Source organism: Arvicola amphibius, chromosome 5, assembly GCF_903992535.2.
Source record: "Arvicola amphibius chromosome 5, mArvAmp1.2, whole genome shotgun sequence".
Taxonomy (NCBI): Eukaryota; Metazoa; Chordata; class Mammalia; order Rodentia; family Cricetidae; genus Arvicola; species Arvicola amphibius.
The window spans coordinates 137,745,074-137,766,711 of NC_052051.1; the positions used below are offsets into that span (position 1 = coordinate 137,745,074).

A 21,638-nucleotide genomic window follows, 5' to 3' on the forward strand; every position below is an offset into this window, starting at 1 on the left:
TTATATCTATAGATTAGTGACGCTTTCTGTGTTAATCAGCAAAGCTACTTCATGCAGCAAGTGGTAGGCAATGTGGAAGTCAGAATTTGTCAGCGGGCTGGGGACAGACATCTATTGAGTGCTCAGCCCTCAATGGGACATCTGTGGCATATGCTCCAAGTTTCAGAGGACTTCTCAGAAGAGGAGGTAGAAAGCATACAAGAGCTGAAAGACAGAGGGGACGCTGTGAAACACTGTCCTCTGGGCATGGTGTTGACATTAACCCCACAGCAGCAGACTTACGGAAGATGGAGCCTGCCAACATTCTGTCATTGGTCGTCAGGGGCCTTCATAAGGTCCTACCTGTAGCTGAGGAGCTACTGGCTGCTCATGGTTCTTTAGGGAGTGAGAGTAATTTTCTTCCACAGCATAAGCAGTGCTAAATTGCCTGTGCTCCATTAAGTAACTGTTTACCTATGCTAATGTAGGCAATCCTAATTAAACTCAGTGCACTAGATGCAAAAAGTACAGGAAAGCAGAAGGAGAGATTGTTGGGAAGGAAGACAGCAATAGGAGCAGAAGGCCAGAGAGGCAAACACATTGTATACATGTATGGAATTGTCGAAGAATGAATTTTAAAAAAAAAATTTAAGGGAGATATTGAAAGTCTATACAAAGGAAAAAACACTTCAAAACATTGTAAAATTCATCGTCCCTAATAATAGTTGCTTGGGAGGAATAACCAATAGCTGACTCAAAGGGATCAAAAATGAGCTACAGACGCCTGGGTTAGTACTGGGCGGTCAGTACTGGGCTACACACTCCTGGGTCAGAACTGAGATACACAGTCTTGAGTCAGTACTGGGCTACACACAGCTGGGTCAATACTGGCAAACACAAGCCTGGGTCAGTGCTGGGCTATACACTCCAGGGTCAGTACTCTAGGCTACAGACAACACTGGCAGAATTATAAAACTTATCCCCCTGAGTTTTAACTTTTCAGGAGAAAAAAAAAAAAACAGGCAAGCAAAGTCATCTCTTATGGTTCTATTGAGGAATGAGATTAAAATTAAGAGCCAACAAATAAACTGAAATTCATAAGTAAGAAAATGTAATAATACTTAGTTTTCTAAAATTGTTCAACTTTTTTGGGGTGGCAGCCAGAAAAGAAACCTAGAAAGCAGGAACCATCCAAAGTAGGAAAGAGATAGGAATCAAGCAAAAGTCAGGCACGCCTTTCCTTTGACATCTGAAGTAAACAAAAGCAATTGCTATTTTAAGGCAAGTGCTGGGCACACGCAGTCTCCCATTACTGGAGGGTTTTGATGACTGCTGGGAAACACATATAGATCTCAGGAGGAGGGAGGGAAAATTGATTCAAGCCAGAGGATGACTTCAAAAAAATGACAAAAGGAAACAAAACTACTAATGGACTATTAAAACCTCACTTCAGTTACATTTTGATTTAGAATATATTTGCCATGCATATTGGAATTTATTAAACATTGTGACAGTGTGGCTCACACCAGAGACTCTCCAGGGTTTACTTGGCCAGCATTCTTCCTTCAAAAAAACAGCACTATATTTAAAATATACATTTAGGGACTAGATCGAACCTAATCTAAATCTAAGCAGGGCTATAGCGACTTGACCATCCCAGGGCTGCGATAGCCAAATAACACCTGAGAGTCATTCCCCTCCGTGTAATAGTCTTGAATTCCTGATCACCCTGCCTCTACCTAGCAAAGGCCAGGATTACAGGTGTATGCTATCGCACCAGGCTTGTATCCACCTTAACAAAGGCTTGCAAGGACTGGGTCCCATCGTTTCAAGCAAACAATATGGTAGAAAACAGGCACACCACCAGTAGTGTTTGGCTTGGTTTTGGATTGCTTATTTGCTCGCCGTTCAGGCTACCCGGGCTCTCTTGCTCATGGTGGGCAGGTGGTATCCTACCACAAAGCACAAAGGGACATTCTCAGTTCATATGTATGTGTAGTGTATACATATAACATTAGATGTTTGTGTGTGTAACTGAGACAACACATACTATCTAAGTTGGGCTCGTCTCAAATCCACCACCCTCCTTCCTCAGTCTCCTGGGTGTTGAAATGGACCCGGCTGAATGTGGTGTAAGAATAGCATAAAACCTTTCTAACTCCAGTCTAGAGAAGAGCTGGGTGAGGAGAACGTATCTGGGCAGTGCCACCACTGATGGAAACATCAACGTGACTCTGAAGAAATGTAGGAGCCAAAGTCATGATGCTTTACATATTATTGCTAAATAGGTTTGAAGTGACTAAGAAACAGTCATAGGGAACTAGAGATCGCAGGAAAATACCGATTCACAAGAAAACATCCCCCACGTTATGTCAAGTCCTCTTTCTCCAACCTTGTAATCTGATCTGTAATCCTTTCTCCTGGCTGAAAATGGGTAGCCAGAGCTGTGTGCCACGGGGCTGTCGGACACGCCAGTGGCAGTGCTGGCATTAGCTAGGAAGGCTTTACTGCTTAGCAGATAGATAAGCTTTAGGCATCCGGTCCAATGAGAGGAGTCCAGACGATCCCAGTGTGAGCAAGAGCTTAAATTTAGTTTGAAAGTGAGGGAAGTAGGGGACAGGCATTTCACGCTCCAGGCACTTCTGCAGATTCTGTGTCACCTTCTCAACATTTCTAGGGCTGACAGACTTACCTAGCAAAGGTTCCAAGGTCTGTAGTATCACTATAATGTTTTACTGATTAAATCCAGCATTTAACTCAAAAGCATCCTTTCTTCATTCAAATCTTCCTTAGGTAAGTCTATCTCTGTCAGATCACTCAGCCTCAGTCGCTGCTACAGTGGTTTGGTTTGCTTACATAACCATAAGATGTGGATGGTGAACGTCCTCTATGTCCGCAAAGATGCATGCTACCGATTCTAAAGCAAAGGTCATGCGGTCTCTTGCACTTGCAGCCATCACTGCATACTGCATCACATCCACATGACTCAAGACTACCGAAACAAAAAGTCTACACCAGAATATCGCTTCTTTTTAAACCAGCCTGGAAAATCCTCATTCAAGTAGCTACATGACATGATCAAAAATAAATCGCTAGCAGTTCCCAGCCTTTCTTATGGGCAGTGAAAGCAAGATGGGCCCTTAGCAGAAGAGAGCCACTTGAATTGATGTGGAACGTTTATCTACAGCCTCCCCCTCCCCATTCAAAAGTGACACGCAGAAGCAATATGGTGAGAATAACGAACATAATCTACAGATGAAGCCCTTGAGGAGTAGAGGACAAATCACATGGTTTATTATTAACTAGATCCAGACGTGCTCATTAGACCACCAGACAAGACCCTTCCCCAAGGACTACCTTCCCGCTGCGATGTCAGAGCCAGCTGCAGGAAGCAAGCAGGTGCAGCCTGGGGAAAGCAGAGAACAGGTAAGACCATTCAATCCTGCACATAACTATAACTCACTGCCAATGTGTTTTGGCTTTTTTTTTTTTTAAAAAAAAAAATCACCAGCTTGTTAAAACTCTGCCTTCTTCTTCCTTTCCTCTACCTGTGGCCAGAACTGCTGACCGAAAGGATTGGACCACAAGAGAAAACAGATCGATGAGTGTGGTTTCAGAAGAGCTGAAAGCATTTTAAAAAAATAATATGCACTTCAAGGATGCTACTCCGGTCAAACTTCACATTATCAACCGGGTTTTTCCTCCTCTGTCTACTGCACAGCAGGGAGCAGATATTATTTGCCACCATAACAATAGTCTCATTTATGAAAGTTACAGGACATAAATTAGCCAGTTGTAAATTTTATAGTTAGGAACTTGGAGATGCTAGACTGTACCTCTATATTCAGTTTGGATATATTCAAGAGAAAATAACGAGGCCGAGGGCTCACTCTCTGAGAGCCCTTCCTTTCTCCACAGTTAGGAAAGCAGCAACTCAAAAACTGGTCTAAGTGTCTTCTACATATTAGGACACTTATTGCCAGGATGCTAACAAGGACCAACGTCTTGAAGGTGCACAAAAGCAAAGACTAGTCCCCAAAACACAACTCCGTGATGGAAATGAACAAGGCACCAGGTGAGGCTGTGAGGGCAATGCAATGTGTTTCGTCTGGGAATTTCAAAGACAGAGGAGAAGGTGTCACCACTGCCATATTGTATCCCAGGAACAATGAACAGAGCCTTGGGATCGTCCAGTGGATTTGACTTGGAACTTTCAACAGGCTGTGTTCCGAACTTTATTTACACTCAGTAACAGCCGGAAGTGTTGACCAGAGCTCTAAGTTGTCTGCCCATGAAACCGCATTGCTCTTAGTGAGCGTGTTTTCCATCCAGCCAACATATTTCCTTCACCTATCACAATGACTCGCTTCAGTCTAGAATGAGGGCACCATTCACAGCCCTTGACACCGAGTGCTACTGAAACCTGAAGAATTCCCAGGAGCTTAATGCCGTTATCATCCACTCACTGTGCAGACAAACTATCCAAAGAGTGGAGGTGTCCTGTAGCTTGATTAACGCCACACATCTGCACGAAAAAGCCAGATTGTATGTGGTCATACAACAAAAACTCAGCTTTTCAGCCAGTATAGAATAATTTCAAAAGAAATTTGAATGGACAAAAGTCAGAAACCATGTGCAATAATGGTTTCAAACAAAATCTCATGTTTGATTTCGTGAATGGAGGTCCAGCCCTAGGAAAGATTTGCCACTTTCTCTGTTGGAGGTCTTCATAATGAGCCCCAGTAACATACTGACCCGACTCCTAACAGTGCCCTGATAGGTAGATTATCCCATATTCACCTGTTGGACCTCTCTTACTCCACTTATCTGAAGCACAGTCGGGTGACAGAAAGAAAATAACTCACATTGATATTTGGGCAATGAGCAGGCATTCCATCACTGCCCAAATATTTGCGCTCGAAATGAAATTTGCATGGTTTTCATAGGTAATAAAGGCAAAATGCGAGGTCCCTCTTCACCCTTCAAGCAGTTTTGTGTGTGTGAATTCCTCAGACCTGGGAGCTGACTGCAGCTCTGACTCTGTTTTGGAGGTTCAAGAAGACTTCTCATGTAAACAAAATATCCTCCACTTAGTATGGACCAAGTCAGAATTCAAAAGATACCTGTTTAATCCACTTAAAACAAAACAAAACAAAAACAAAAACAAAAACACCATGACCAATGATGTTGTGGACCTCTTTGGCACAAAGTTCCCCAATTCCCATTTGCCTATATTCTCCATCAACAGAGAAAACACACCTGGCCTGCCGTGACTGAGTGTTGCCCTTTGGCATTGCCTCCTGGAACCCAATAGTACCTGATACAGTGAAGTATTCCCAACTCAGAGGCAACCACTCCCTCTCAATGTGTAGTGTACAGAAGTACAAGCACTGGACCCTTGGTGTAAGATGGGGTCTTACATCTTCCACGTTTGTTGTGTACTCCAGACTTCTTCGTTCGCTTTGAGAGAAATGTTGGTTTTAGACAAGCCCCATCCCACTGGGAAACCTGCTTACATAGCAGGACTCCAGAAGAAAACCACAAGGACAACCTACCAATCAGGGAAAAGAGCCTGGTCAGTACAAGGCAAGAATGAAAGCTTTCGGGGCTCATGGGAAAGCCACATTGGAGGTGGGGGGAAAACAGAGGAATCAGGATTTGACTGAGGTTCAGGCAAACATAGACCTGAGCCCAGAGAGAAGCTGCAAACCTGCCCCTCTGAAGAATGGCAATGGGAGCTGAGGGGCTGGCTGTGAGCAATTCCTGGGGTATATATCAGCTCTGCACATGGTAAAGACAGGGGAAGACTAAGAGAGTTTGGGGCTCTGCCTGCTACAGGACCCACCGGATGCAGAGTAGCTCACACCTGGGGACCAGGATGGAACAGTGATGGCATGTCTATACAACACTCAGATCCAGGCACATGGTGGATGGGATTTTCATTTGCCAAGTGGTAGCGACAACAGGCTCATTGTAAATGTGCTGGTCAAGGAGTTAAGGGCACCTGGATTGCCCACTTAATGTAGAACCTGGGCACAGCAGAGAAGTCTGCAGCCTGCAGTAGGTGGGGTTGAGGTGCTTGGTGCTACCAAAGATGTAGACTTTCGAGTTTGAAACAATACAGAGGAGACAATCACCTCAGTTTGGGTCATGGGATCAATAACTTTCTAAGGGAAGTATCAGAAAGGTTCTTAAGGCCCAGACGACTGACAGAATCACACCAGTCACTCACACACACACACACACACACACACACAGAGAGAGAGAGAGAGAGAGAGAGAGAGAGAGAGAGAGAGAGAGAGCAAGTCTTTCTTATAAAACATACTTAAGATTTGAAAACTCAAACATAAAAGCATGCCGCTGTGTTCATCCATAATAGAAACCTACGTTTGTGCAGATTTGTTTCAATGCAGAATTTTATAACCAGCAGGTAATAACCACAAAGCTTTACCATCCTACCACAAACGGAAGGAAAGGAAGCGAGTGTCACGGTCTCAGTTGAAGACACCTTAAACTAGTAATCTATGTAATATTATAATACTTGCATTCTAGAATGTTCCCCAAAGGTCTAGATATTGAAGGCTTGTCCCCCCAGCCTGTGGGATAACTGGAGGTGGGGGCTTAGTTGGAGGAAGTTAGGTCCCTAGGACCCAGGTCTTTGTGAAGGGCATGGGAACCCTGCTCCTCCTTCTCCCTCTCTGTTTCCTAGCGACCATGAAGTGAGCATCATTTTACACCCCACATGTCCTGCTGTCATAGGAACAACCGAACAAGGACAGGAACAGAAACCAAGTGAGTTTGTCATTTGGGGTGAGACAGAAAGATAACTAACACAGTTTCAAAACTTTTTGAAAAAAAAAATTTAAAAATGTGTTATCGCTTTAAATTTTTTAAAAAAAATATTAACAGCAAAGGACTAGAGGTGTAGCTCAGGGGTAAGCACACGTTCAGCAGGTACAGACCTCAGCCTCCGAAAATATGAGAACAAGGGTGGAGCAAAAGGTGCTGGGTCCCTAATAACTGGACAGTTTAAGACATCTGGAATTATCCGATGCTCTAAGCCAGTGGCTCTCCCCACAGCTTGCTGTGTGCTTGGGTCTCTTTCTCAGTTTGATTGTGCCTTGTGGTGTCTGATGACCATGTGGACACTAAGAAGTGTAAGAAATACCAATGTTGATAACTATTCCTTTTTTCAAAACTTTTGTTATTTTTATTTTATTTGTGTGCATGAGGCTCACTCCCGTGTCCCTGGGGAGGCTAGCAGAGGGTCTTGGGTTCCTTGTAGCTTGAGTTACTGTGGCTGTAAGCCATCTTACATGGGTGCTGGGAACCAAACTTGGATCCTTTGGGAAGTGGTCAGTGTTCTGAATCACTGAGCAATCTCTCCAACCCCTAACCTCCCGTAAAAAAATCTTTTTTTTTTCCAACACAGTTTAGCTTTGAACCAAATGGAACATTTTCTTTATTTTATTTGCTTGATCCCACATTAATCTGCAAATCTTACAAAACTTAATGTTGTCTAATACATCACACGCATAGTATCATCATATTTGTATTACTTGCTCTTTTTCTAAAGTTTTCTGTGTGTGTGTGTGTGTGTGTGTGTGTGTGTGCAAGCACGCATAAATGAGTGTCAGTGCCCATGGGGTCCAGAAGATGGTATTGGGTCTCCCTGGAGCTGTATTTACAGATGGTTGTGAACTGCCCATGTGGGTGCTAGAAACCACATTATAACACCTTAAAAGATCAGGACATGTTCTTAACCACAGAAATGTGTTTTCAGTCCCTAACAATTATTCTTAAATGTCTAGATATGTTTATCCTGTTTATCCTAAGTTCTCCTGAATATTTATGCAAAAATTTATAATATATACATTGCCACTATGCAACTTATCAGTACAAAGACCACAAATGACTCACACTAAAAAATAAAGTCACATCAAACAGACTGTAAACATGCTGTCACAAAGACAAAAACAAACAGTAACAGTCATGAGGAGAATATGCTTCTCAATAAGAGGATTGGTATCTAAAACACTGCATTACTGTGTTGAGAAGATCCTGATTATTTAAAAACCATATCTGTCACAAACACACTAATCTTTGTGGCTAGACACTACAAAAGGACTGTGTTGCTCTGCTCTGAATCCTAGTCTTTCTGTGGCCTCCCCGTGGCCTCCCCGTGGCCTCCTTGTGGCCTCCCCGTGGCCTCCTCGTGGCCCAGATCACTACCTGCTGGTCTGGGAGTTCTGAGCAGGCAGGCCGACTCTCCTGATTGGCTTTTTATGATTGTGGGGTCACCACAGCATGAGGAACTGTATTAAAGTGTCCCAGTGTTAGGAAGGTTTAAGAATCACTAATGTAAGCCTTTCATTTCCAGGAGTAATGAACAGTAATAAACAGGCTGCAAAGATGTGACCAAAATCAAAATTATTTTATATGCTTTTGATGAATCCTTCAACCACTAAAACCCCCTGCCCTTGAGGGTTACGATAGCAGTAATCAGCACAAATCACATAAAAGCCTCCTAATGATTAAATAAAAAATAGCTTCATTTGCAATGTTTGGACTAGGTAGAGTGTGATTTTCAAAATTATTTCTAATCGCAAAACTTTGCTATAAAAAGAAATATTAATAGCCACAGCTACACACCTATCAAAATGAGCCCCAAATTTAATCCGGCTGCTAGTTTTTGTTGGCTTGACACAACCCTAGACACAACTGGGAAAATGGATTTGCTTCTACCAGACTGGCTTGTGGCCTTGTCTGTGAAGCATTTTCTTAATTGGTAACGTATGATTTATCTGGAAGGCATTTTTGTAATTGCTAATTTATGCAGAAAGATCTGGACCACTGTGGGCAGTGCCATCCCACAACAGGTGAGCCTGGGCTGTCTAAGAAAGGTGGCTAAGCAAGCCAATGGGCATGAGGCAACAGGCATCGTTCCACCATGGTCTCTGATCCAGTTCCAACATCTAGGTTCTTGTTTTGGGTTCCTGTCTTGACTTCCCTCTATGACAGATTTTAACCTCTAAGCCAAATAAACCCTCTCCTCCCCCAAATTGCTTTTGGTCATGGTGTTTATCACAGTAGCAGAAACCAAACTAAGACTCATCCTAATCCCTCCAAATCCTGTGATAACCTCAAGTCATTTGTCTTAAGATAAGTGGGAAGGCTAATGTATAGCGCAGTACTTCAGTACTTAGAATATGCAAGGCTCTGGATACAGTCTTCAGGACCTGAAGGAAAATAAAAGGCATGATTTGGAAATTGGAATCATACTGAAAGAAAAAAAACGCATAAAATATATATGTAAGACACTCATCAATGTTCAGCTATTACTACAACTACTATAGATTGCAAATTATAGAAGAGCTTTGCTGTTCTCTTTCATGTTATGCATATAAAAGAAATTAAATGGCTAGCAAGTAGTCAAGGAATTATTTTGGAGATATTAGACATGTTCAGTAGCTATGGAGATAGACATATCTATCAACAGATATTCATTGTGGATGGTAAACAGAATATTCTAGTATAATTTGGCTTATTTGCTAAAATACAACACCTGCACACATCACTTACCACTTTCCTTTTAATTCCTTCAATTAAACAAAACTTAAGTATTGGGATAAACACAAAGACAGTCCATTTTCAACATTGCTCATTAGTTGAAAGGACTAGGGCACTCTTGCAGGAAAATGTCAACATCCCATGAAAGAAGAAGGTTGAGAGGAAATGTATGTGAGTATCTATAAAGGCGAGGCTTTGAAGGCTGCCTTGCCCAGATATAAAAATAGATGGAGAAAATGCAAAATCGATTCTAATAGCAAGCAGGTCACTGTGATCTCCATGCCCAGGATATTAGGGAAATCTGAACATTTGATTTAGTGGCACCTTGGGAGCAAGCAGACCTAAAAACCCTCAATAACCTTGAAAAATCTCTATTTCCTGTAGAAGGGAACCAAGAGATGAAATGAAGTGATTTCTACCCAACTCTCTTTTAGAGTGTAGTGATTCAAGGTACCGTGTGTCTAAGGACCTGGGTCATCTTTCCTAAGTAGTGGCCAACAAGCAAAGGATTCATGGTGTGAGCATTCCCAGAAGAGCTTCTCTCTCCATCCAGGGACTTCTCCTTTTCCCTCTTCCATCATCAGACTTTGGGAGGCCAGCAGAAGTCACACACTACAGGCTGAGCTAAGGGCACCAATACCTAATACCAAACACACACACACACACACACACACACACACACACACACACACACACTGAGATTAATTCATATCATCTCACAACCTCACATAACTCATATCCACATGTATTCACACACTCAGCAGACACTCTTACATACTCATATAACCACAATGCATTAGCATATTCCCGTATTTCCTTAATCCTCAGAGGTGTGGGAGTGCCAAGGAAGGAGTAAACAGGGGAAGTGACATGTCCCCTGCATGTCTCCTGGACTGACTCAGCTGTCCAGGAAACTTGCAAGGAAGCAGGATGGGGCAAGGGATACAATTCTGTGCCTCTGCAAGTCCGGCAGGCTCCATCTGCATCCTGAGATGAATCCTATCCCTTGGCTCAAATTTGCACACATGGGCACTGCAGGGAGGGTTTGTGGGAGAAATAGGAGGCATGATGGAGCTGGAACCACAGCTTTGAAGCAGTGCCCTTGCTTTGCCCCAGGCCCCCTGGAGTCTCTGCACTGCATTACTTGCCTCTAGCATGGCTAAGGTAAGGGAATTTGTCCCACTAAAGGGCTTCAGTAGTATATCATCAAAGTCTAGAGGGACTGACCCTACGCAGTGTCTGAGACTTGGAGGAAGAGGGCAGTGAGCTGAGTCCTACAAAAGCCCCAACCCTAGACAAGATGACAGTCAATCAAGGGACCATTCCCTGTTGTCACAGAGTAGATCCAGATGGCTGTAGGTGGCCACCTGTTTAACTCTTCCAACAGCCACTGCAAAAACTGCTGTCCCAGGCAAGGGGTTAAACAACCCAGGGCAGTAGGTAAAGACAGGGATGGAGCTGAGAGGAGTGCAGGGGAGAGGTGGAAAGGCTGTGTGGATGGGAGGGGCTTCTGACCCAAGGACCCTCCTCTCAAGGTAAAAGTGCCTGATGAACTTGGCACCTAACTTACTTAACAAATCCAATTAACAAATCCAATTGGCAAGATGCTAGCTAGGTGCATCAAAGACAGGAGACGGAAGCAGTTGACACCACCTATGTGTCACACACCTAAAGACACCTTTTCAAAATTGCTGTCAAAGCTAGAAGAGTCAAAGCTCACATGGACTTTGAGGAAGCTGCCTTCCTCCCACACACCAGAACAATGATCACTGCCCAAATGGCCCTACTTGGAACCTGGAAACTCACAGTCCAGGTCAACATCAGCCTGTCGGCCTGGGTGCTTCTCTTCTAGAAGCACCTGATGCAATGCCTTGCTGCTTACTCCTCTCCCAGAGCCCTGGTTTCTCACACCTAAGTCTCCCAGAGGCTTCTCGCTAAAGTTGTTACTCCTGCAGACATCCAAACTCCAGAACTCGCTTTCAGATTACCTGAACAAATGACACATTTATCACCAATGTAATTCCCAGTCCCTTAACTCTGTCAAGGTACAAAAACAAACGAACCAAGCAAAAAGCAAACAAGTTTCCTTTAGTGGAAAGGAGAGGATCACTATGTTAAAACAACTTGATATTGTGTTGTATTTTCTAACCCTGGTGGGGGGAGCGAGAAAGCCAGGCTTTGGAGCTCTGTCATATTTAGCACCAGGATTGAATGTGACACTCAGCGCAAAAACCTGCAGACTTCTTCACTCCGACAGTTGCTGTAATCTTCAGACCTGACACCTTCTCCTAACTCCCTAGAGTCACCTAAGAAGATGAGGTGCTCACTGGGAGCATCACTGAGGCTCCCCAAAGGATGTTCTTAATCTGGTCTGTCCGAAGGAATGATTTTAGATCCCACTTTCTAATCCTTTAAACATTTGGAGAAAGCTGGCACAGCAAGTGTGGGATTTGGTCTGGAGGTACTCTACAACCTCAAAGACCCAGCCCCTTTTGTTGTATATAGAGGCTGCTGTGGGGGTAACATAGAGAATCATCAAGGTCGTTCCCCCTGTCTAGTGTCTCCTTTTCTTTTTACCATTATTGGGATTGTTCACTTCTTTCCTATTTGGTTGCTAGAGTGTAGGCTGGGGGAGAGATGGCCTGAGTCCTTTCTGGGTCACATCACCACAATGTGATGAGCATCTGGGGACTCTAGAGAGGGTAGTGATGCTGGTACCGGTGCTGGCGGAGATGGAGGTGGAGGTGCTCGCTGGTGGTGCTGATAGTGGTGGGTAGTGTTCTAGCAAAGTCTGGTCATTTGGCCATAATCACTTCCCAGCCCCGCTAGCATCCTTTATACACACGTCAGTACTTCTCTAAAGGAAGCCCACGAGAGACTAAATTAAACTGAACGGGTCCCCACAGCGTGCCAATCTTGGCTACCCCAACTGTCTAAAAAAGACCCTGATCCTGCGCCCTAGATCGCCAAGTTAGAGCGCAGGGTTGACACACTCCCAACAGCTCATAGCTGAAGCCTCTGCCACACAGAGTGTGCAGCGGGCTCTCAGAACCGAATCCCGGAGTGTTGTCTTCCTTAGTCACCTCCATGAGCACACCACACTCACCTACTGCCAGGCAAATGGGGAGCAGAAGCCTGAAGACCAGCCCGCACACCACTTCCGAAGCCATCCTGTCGTGGGTCCTTGCTAGTCCGAGCAGTAGGGCGAAGCTCGGGGGTCCCTAGAGCTGGGAAGTCAGGTCCATGCCTGCCTAGGGCCTCATGCGGCCGGCGGCTCGCAGCCACCCTGGCATCGCCTTGGCTGGAGCGGCGCTCTCCGCCCCGAGGGCGCGCTCGACGGGCTGGACCGGCTACTCACCGGGCTCTTGGCAACCAGCTAGGCAGGCGCCCGAGCCCCTGCGGCCCGCCCATGAAGTGTGGAATCCAGCTGCAGCTGCTTCAGGGGTCGCCTGGGAATGAGCCAAGGGAGGAACACTCTGGGAGTGGTGAGGGACGGGGGCGGCGAGGAGAAGGGATGAAGGAAGCTAGCTGTCCTTTGCCTGTTCAGGAGTCGGCGTTCAAGGATGGCCCGGAATTTCTAGCCAAATCCCTTGAAAGTCAGCGTGTCTGGGTGGTGTGGCCCTTACTCCGTTGCCCACAAGGACTGTGGCGCTCCCGGTGCGCTAAAGACAGTGGCCCGAAGCTCTGGAAGCCGCGTCCTGCAGTCCGGGCCTCGGGGCGGATTGCTGAGCAGCTGCTCCTCTCAGCCTCAGCGCCCCCCAGCTTCAGGCCAGGGCGAGCCCGGCGCCAGCTGTGGGGCGCGCAAAACCATCCCCGACAAGCCGGGGTCGCGCTGCCAGCCTGTCGGGTATGCGAGTACCGTCCTCACGGCGAGGAACCGCGCGAACCTGGGCAGGGACCAGTAACGCAGTGAGCGGCGCCACCGCCGCGACTTCAGTGAGAAAAGAAAGCCCGGGAACAGTGCAGATACCCCCGTGTCCCCCAGCCGGCAGTCCAGCAGCCTCTCCGGAGCCACGGAGCTCCGGCTCCCCGGAGGGCGCGCGCTTCTCCTCCTTCAATGAAACTTTGCGAGCTCTCACTCCCGACTGGCGTGTCCCAGGGCCAATGGGAAGGCAGCTCCAAGCGGCGTCGAGCCCGCCCTTGCGTGCCTGGAGAAGCCGGCGCCACTCACTGGAGTGGGGCGCGTCCCTGCTGCACCCCAAGCTCAGCAGGGGGCACCCAGAGTGGACAGCGCGCCAGTGGCTCGCACTGGACTAGCGCTTGGTGCCCTGCAGCCCTTGGCCTCACAGACCAGCAGCTCTTTACATTCTGTCTCTGCCTGTTCATCTAGCTATCCCATCCTCATGTAATGGCCATGAGACTAATAGCAGAGAATTACTTACACCTAAGAGAAAATGTACAAACCTATCACATTAGCAAAGAACTTGGATGCCTTAGCGGGTATATACACACTACTCGCTGGTGTTGATATAGAACCCAGATTCATCCAGAACCTTGCCCAAGTCTAACCTTAAGAGAAGTTGCCACTCTGAACAGGTTCTGGGTAATTCTGGGTCTTTTTCAGATTGAGCGTGGAGATTCAGACACACACCTATGTTGGGTACTTCCAGGGAACTATGGTTTTATCGTGGCTTTGTTTCTTGTTTATTGGTGCTCTCAAGAGAATACTATTCATATAATGGACCGTGAAATGTTCTCCTAGTAGCTTCCACACCCTTGCTTTTTAGACAAGACCTAGTCAAACGTGGTTCTAGATGGGAGACCCCCGTGTGCTTGAGTCTCTGGTTTCAAATGTAAGAATGGAGTCTTTTTGCTGCATGCCCTGGAGATCTCTCGGGGACCAGGCGAGAGATGATCACAGATATGAATATATTGAGGGCCACTCAGGACCATCAGATCCAAGTGGTAGGAAGCATTTGACGTTCTCTCCCCAGTCTCAGTATTCACGGCTTGTGTTGGTTGTAAAGGTTGGAATGGTGCATCAACGGAAAGTGGGCAGTTCTTGGTTCTTGGATAACACACTGTCCCTTCAACCGTATAAAGGGCTCTATCTCTGTTGAGATACAGTGAGCTTCCACTTTGAATTCAGGTGCCTTCATCAATTCTCTAATATAGAGTAATTTAAAAGCAGCAGAAAGCTTCAGAAGATGCCTGGTAACTTAGGCCAGCAGTATGTGCTGGTATCCTGAGGAAACCCCACATACAGGTAAGAGCCCTAAAGTAAGCCTGAGAAAAGGAAAAGTGCCTAACGACCGAGAAATGCTCTGTATATTGTGCTGTGGTATAGCCTGTTCTTGGGTCCTAACTAAGGAAGGAAGAAAGAAGCATCCCTAATTTTAAATAACTTTGTGTCAAGGCACGCATCTTGTTTTTTCTGAATACTTTCCATGTTCCATATGGCTTTGCCATATCAACCACTATCTTGGTTACCTCGAAATCATTGTTTTGAGACGCCTACATGGAGACACAGTGTGGCCGGCAGATGACTTATCAAAAATGCACTTCTTGCTTTCTCTGCCACCCTGGCTACCAACTAGACGTCCAACATCTGACCTAAAGAGTAAGTTCCAGGAGTCTTGACAAGGTCTGATAGAGGTACTCAGTCCTGGTTACAACTGGAACTGCCCGGAGAGCTTTGTGAAAATCCTAATAGGCACCACCACACTCCCAGAAACCCTGACTTCCAATTAGTCTGGTATGGGTCCGCAGTACATAGACTTCTAAAGCTCTCTGGTGCTTAGGTATACAGTCAAGTTACGGAACCAGTCACTGACTCCATTTACATATCCGAATCCAGAAAGCGTGCATCCAAGAGGATTTTGTGCACCATCATCACCAGACCAAATCTACCCGCTGGGGCTGAACTTCCACATGGACTGGCTGGGACATAAATATCAATGGCCAGTAAAACTCTATTCCTACAACTGCTGTTTTTACTCCTCGTCTCCCAGACCTTGAGGGGTAGGGGCTGCTGTCTGGACTCACTTGTTTCTCAAGGACTCACTACCCACTTAGGATTCCGTCTTCAGGCTCTCACTCGCCCAGTGGCTTTCATCCCCTGTGCCCTGGATTTGCCATGCGGAGAAGGTTAACCTTACACAGTATTTCCAGGTATGTTGTTCGGATCCTAAGCTGCCAGTTTAGCACACAGAGTAGAGTAAGCTCACGTCTGGACCGTAGCTGCTGGATGCTGCATTCATCTGGTTGTTACTGATGATTTGGGCTCTTGACTGCCTCATCTAGAAAAAAATGTAAAATAATAAACCCCACCTAATACAGAGTGTAACATGTATAAAGAAAATCTATACAGTGCTTAGAGAAACCAGGATTCTCAGCTTCTGCATGTGTGTGTGTGTCTGTGTATGTGCACATGTGCATACATGCATGTATGTGTGATTATTCATTTTTATTTCTTATTTTATTTATATTAGTATTTTGCTACATATATGTATTGCACCACGTGAATGCCTGGTGCCCAGTAAGGCGAGAAAATTGCACCAGATCCCTTGGCGCGGAGGTTATGAAAGGCTGTAAGCTGTTAGGTGCATGCTGGAAACCAAACTTGGGTCTTCTGAAAAAGTAAAAAGCGTTCCTAACTGCTGAGCCCTCTCTCCAGTCTCACTTACATATTTTTTGAATTTGGTTAATGCTGCACTGATTGACAGTGTCATTTAGAAAAGCACCACGTTTGGGATCCTGGAACCACAGAGTCTGTCAGCTTCCAGTACATCACCTCTGCTTCTCCCACCACCCACCGGGAGGAAAGGGTTCAGTTGCTCTGGCGGAAGGGTGGGTTTAACAGCTGAAGCACTGCCACAGACAGAAAGCTCAACCTGACCCCCTGCGGACTGACTGGAGCATCTTCAGCTACCTATCTCTTCAGACCCCAGAGGGTCTGCCTTGCTGACGTCAGACACTCTTTCAGCAGTTTTCCAGACCACTTTTCATGGACTAGCAAATCTCTGAGAGAGCTAAATGGCAGTCCTTCCAGGAGCCTCACTCCAGCATGTGCACACAGTGCAGACTTCTGCTAGTCATCAACACTCACCCCTGATTCTTCACGAGCTTCTCTCTCACAGCACATGCTGGCACAGCATGAAAGATACTACTTGGCACAGTGTGTGTGTGTATGTGTGTGTGTTTTATATGTGTATCTCTATATGCTGGTATATATGTATATCTCCATATGTCTTAGCATCAATAAAAAGAGAAATAATCTTCCTCCTAGATGTTAATTCCCTCTCTCAACCCAATAGGCGATGCTCTCTTTCAGCCCCATCCTCTCAGGTGTTCTGTGAGCATCTTTAAGAGGTCTCCAGGGCAGCCATTGTCCGCAAGCTAACTTTATAAAGTGGTGTCTCTACGGAGAAAAAATGAAAGTTGTCAACCTGGCATTTTCTTCCTCCAGTGAACCTTGCCAAAATCCATTGGCGCCGCCCAGCCTGTGGAGAAAGTGGTGTCCTTTGCCAAGGGAAAGTGGATGCCTTCTCACGCTGATGATGTGTTTTCCGTGCTATGTACCAGTGTTATTTCTTAAAGTACTCATTGCTGTGCTTTCATAATAATTCTCGCTGTTTCTTTAAGGGAAAGTACCCATCTGTAAACTAATTCTGTTAAGGGCCACACAGGAGTTTGTACATAAGAAAACGTGGGGATTAAAAACCACCAGTTGCATTTTTTCCATTATTTTAAAGAGAACTGTGCCTGCCCTGAACAAATACATGCTTCCTGTTTGTCATTATTTTTAAATAATGCAATATAATATCTCTGACTTATAGCATTTTAGATACTGGAAGTAATTTAGAGGCTAAAACAAAAAATTGTGTATAGGCCACATGCAAGTTCTATGCCTTTTTACATAAAGTGCTTGAAATTCCTCTGAGTTTGGGATGCATGGGTGGGGCTTAGCGCCAGCCCCCTGTAACTACCAAGAGGTCGCTCTGGATTGTGAGGCTGCAACTTTTTAAGACTAACAGTTTAAAATGCACAACTGCAGTGTTTTCCAGGTCCTCAAACTTTAGAGACCTAGACAGCCTCTAAGGATTTGTAGGAGACATACTCTTGCCCTGTTCTGCTCGGAAGCCGCTCCAGAAAGTCTCCACGGAATAACCAGCAGTGAAATCCACTTTTTCTGACATCCGTGCAAACTTTCTACTGGGTCTGCAGAAAATGCACATCATGGCCTTTCTTATAATGTATGATAGGATTTGGATCCCGAAACTGAAGCTGGTTGCTGATTTTGTGTCTACTCCTCAAGACCTTTCAAAAGCTAGTCACTCGACAGGTGTAAACATCATCTTTCTACCTAGTTAATAGGCCTCAGGGGAATGGCCCCATAGTTCATCTGAAGAGTGTACTACAAAACTGCTTTCAGATGAATTGTATTTCACTAGCATACTTCTCTCTCTCTCTCTCTCTCTCTCTCTCTCTCTCTCACACACACACACACACACACACACACACACACACAAAGGTGAGCGTTCATATGAACATAACAGAAAATACACATTTGTTTTGCTATAAAATAAACACATAGGGAGAAAAACATTGTGAATTTGTGGAGGAGGCACAATGCTAAAGTTGGTGACTAGCCTTGGGCACCACAGGCACCCAGGTGGCCCATACTAAAATATAAAAACCACCATTCATTATTTACAGCCTGCATCATGAGTCGATTTTATCTTGGGGTTGCCTGGCTATCCTCTGTGACTTTGCTCCTGAAGCCTTCGAAGAGGCTGCCAGTTGCAACATCATTCTTGTCCAGAAGAGCTTAGCAAACTCTGAGAATGTTTCATAAGAAGGTGCTAGAATGTGGGACATAATTCAGCCGTGAAATGTAATAATTCTGTACGCTTTTATTTTCTATACAGCCACAGAAGCAAGAAAATCCTGTGTGCCCTGGTCCTATAGATTAGTCCTGGTACTGCTGAATGCATACATGACTCAGAGTGATTCGGATTCCAGGTATACGGACTGGAAACTTTGTCTGGACCCTGTTAACAGTCACAGAAATGTTAGTGTTCCTAGTAAAGGGCAGGCTCTTTACATTCATTCATCCTCTTGAGAGATTTCCGCTCTGTGTGAGCACAGGATCATGTGCAAGGCCAGGAATGCCTTGTTCCCAGTTAATAACCAGACTAACATTATTAGCCTGTAGCTAGGACCAGCCAGCGCCCTCAGGAACTGTGGGGATGGCCAGTTAGGAGTTTCTTTTACTTCTTTCCCTACAGTGCCACCTTTTGGCTGAAATATTTTAAAATGTTCCTTCGTGAGCTATGACCCCTCTTCCTCCTCACTGCAAAGACTAAGGAGTAAGAAGCAAAGTGGCTGCTGTTGTCCCTGGGACAAGTCTGCTTGTGCCAACTCTCCTGCTTACGCTTAATTTGTGCCCACTACCGTTGGAACTTAAGAGTAAAGAAAGCAACCTGTGAGTTGGAGACACCATGCCACGTAGAAAGTCTGCAATTAGATACACTCAGCAAGCATTCGTGGAAGTCAAAGGCAGGTTGGTGGGCTCTGGAATGTAGCAGTGGGCAGAACCAACATGGCCCTGCCTTCGTAAAGTGGCCGTTCATGAAGGACAGACAGGCATCTACCAGTAAGTATAAATAATTAGTAAGTAAAACCTGTATGCAAAAAGTATTAGGCTTTAAGGGAAAGCATAACCAACCAAAGGACACTAGAGGAGTCCAGTCTCTGGAGAAGGCAGGTCATGTCTCTTGCATCTTGCAGAGTGACTATGACATTACCAGAGTGTTGATCCACGAGCACCCACAATGTCCTGTTCCTCATCATCTCCCGGGGACTTACAATATGACAGGGTCTAGGGGAGACACTGAGTGTTTGTTAAACAGATAAAGAGTTTATCTAGATGGGGAGAAAAGGAACATCCTTTCACAAAGAGAGAACGGAAAACACCCCAGAGGCCACAGAGGCTCCATTCTGTCCCCTACAGATCCCATGCAGCTAAAGGGTCAGGACACGGTGTCTCCAACTCACAGGTTGCTTTCTTTACTCTTAAGTTCCAATGGAAGTGGGCACAAATCAAGTGTAAGCAGGAGAGTTGGCACAAGCAGACTCGTCCCAGGGACAACAGCAGCCACTTTGCTTCTTACTCCTTAGTCTTTGCAGTAAGGAGGAAGAGGGTTCACAGCTCACGTAGAAAATGTTAAGAGATCTGTGCCACTCCATCTCTGCCAACTTCTCGAAATACGTCATTTGACCTTCCAGACTTCTGCATGTTTCTTCCCACTACTGGACCACGTGTAAGTTCTATCTCTGAACACAGCCAGCAGAGACATGTGCCCCCAGGCCTGCACTTGCAGCAACACCCACACCCGGTGAGTGCTCCTTCATGGGTCTGAAGGACATTCATGTTGCCCTTTTCCTCCCAGGGGTGGGAGGCTTAAATGGTCACGAGTTAGGTTTGGCCATCCTGGGCAAACAGACAGTCGGGTGTTGATTGACACCGAGAAAGAAAGATCCAATATGGCATCTCCGTGGTTAATGTCAGACTTTTGTTAGCTTGTCCAGTGGTCAGATTCCTTTCACTTTTACAGGAAGTGTTTTCTTATTTGTCTTGGGATGTGAGCAACTGGCCTGTCACTAAGTAGACACCAGTCTCCCTTCCCCAGGTTTATAGGCAAATCTCGCAAATCAGAATCCCTTGGCAGGCAAAGGTCCTATACCCCTCCTCCTTCAACAGACAAGGGCCCCTATGCCCTGTCTTTCTTGCATTATTGAAATCAGCAGTTTCAAGTATCATTTACCCATTTCTAGTGTGGGATAAAATGCTTTTACTTACATCCTACTAACAGAGTTGGAAAACCTAAACATGTAAAAATAAAATGTGCTACAAAATCAAAACTTATGACCCATCTGGGATATGTCTTGCTGACATAAACCACAGATCTTGCCTCAAAGGGCTTAAAGGATAGTTTATATTTGAATCAAAGACAATGATTATGACCTGGGCAAATGGATCCGGGTTCCTTCAAATAATATCTTCCAACAGAGAAGTGGTTTCACATAGCTTTTACAGAAACCAAAAGGAATCACAAACCAAGGCATTTTCCGAATGCCCCAGGAACATCAGATGAGCAGGTTACAGAGGGAAGGTTTGAGCCTTTGATGACATTGCTTACATGCAGTCTGGTAAAACCCAGTGGTCTGCTGAGAACTCATTACAAAGGTTCTACTCAGCAGTCACAAAGACATTTCTATGTAGCAGTCACAAAGCAATGAGTCACTCACCATTCAGGGGACTAAAGAGAGCTATCTGTCAGAGACCAGCTTCAACAGGGATCCCACTTACCAGAGTAGGGACATGGGGATTAGAAAAATAAGTAAAGAGAACAAAGACACAAGAGAAAATAACAAACAGAAGCAGAAACATAGGGTAGTATCAGGAGGGAGTTCCCGTGAATACTGAAAAATCACCCACGTTTAATTTCCATTTGCGTAAATACCCGACCCCAAAAGGTAGGAGTAAGATAAAAAAAAAAAAAAAAAAAACAAAAACAAAAAAAAAAAAACTGCTGATACAAGGAATGAACAGACCAGTTGAAAGATTAGGGTTAACATTCTTAATTAAACATCCTGTTGCCAAAGCAAGACAAATAATGCTTACATCCTACACCAAAATACTCCATAGGCAAACCACTCCCTTGAGTGGAATCCATTGTGATCTCCCTAAGGGAGCAGGAACCTAGTTGGATTCTTAGATTTCGGTTTGAGGTAGAAACAGATCTATTTCCTAATACCTGAAAGAGCAGGTCTGGATATTAGCCATACCTGTTGTCTGAACGGCTGACAATAATCTTAAAGGCACAGAAGTAAATTCCAACTCTCCGACCTTCAGTCAATGTAGAACAGACCCATACCTAAGGCCCCTGTCCGAGAGCTCTGGCTTTCACCACCATTTCACCTGTCTCAACCACAAAGTTCATCTCTGTCAACCTGCAGAATCTCCAAAGTAAGACTGCTGTTAATTTTTTTAACTACAATCCACAGTTTCCCCAAATCTTGTTTCTAATGTTACATATCCCCAAAACACTGACCATTTTAAAGTCACTGTAAGATATTCGCTC

General features: G+C 45.2%; 1 protein-coding gene across 1 annotated transcript in view; it reads right to left on the bottom strand.

The window, feature by feature from the left end:
* Window positions 1-12,719, bottom strand: part of Piezo2 (piezo type mechanosensitive ion channel component 2) — a 345,375-nt gene extending 332,656 nt beyond the window's left edge. Inside the window, 1 exon segment of the mRNA XM_042055171.1 lies at window positions 12,656-12,719. Coding sequence (XP_041911105.1) covers window positions 12,656-12,719 — 64 coding nt within the window.
* Window positions 12,720-21,638: the final 8,919 nt, after the last annotated feature.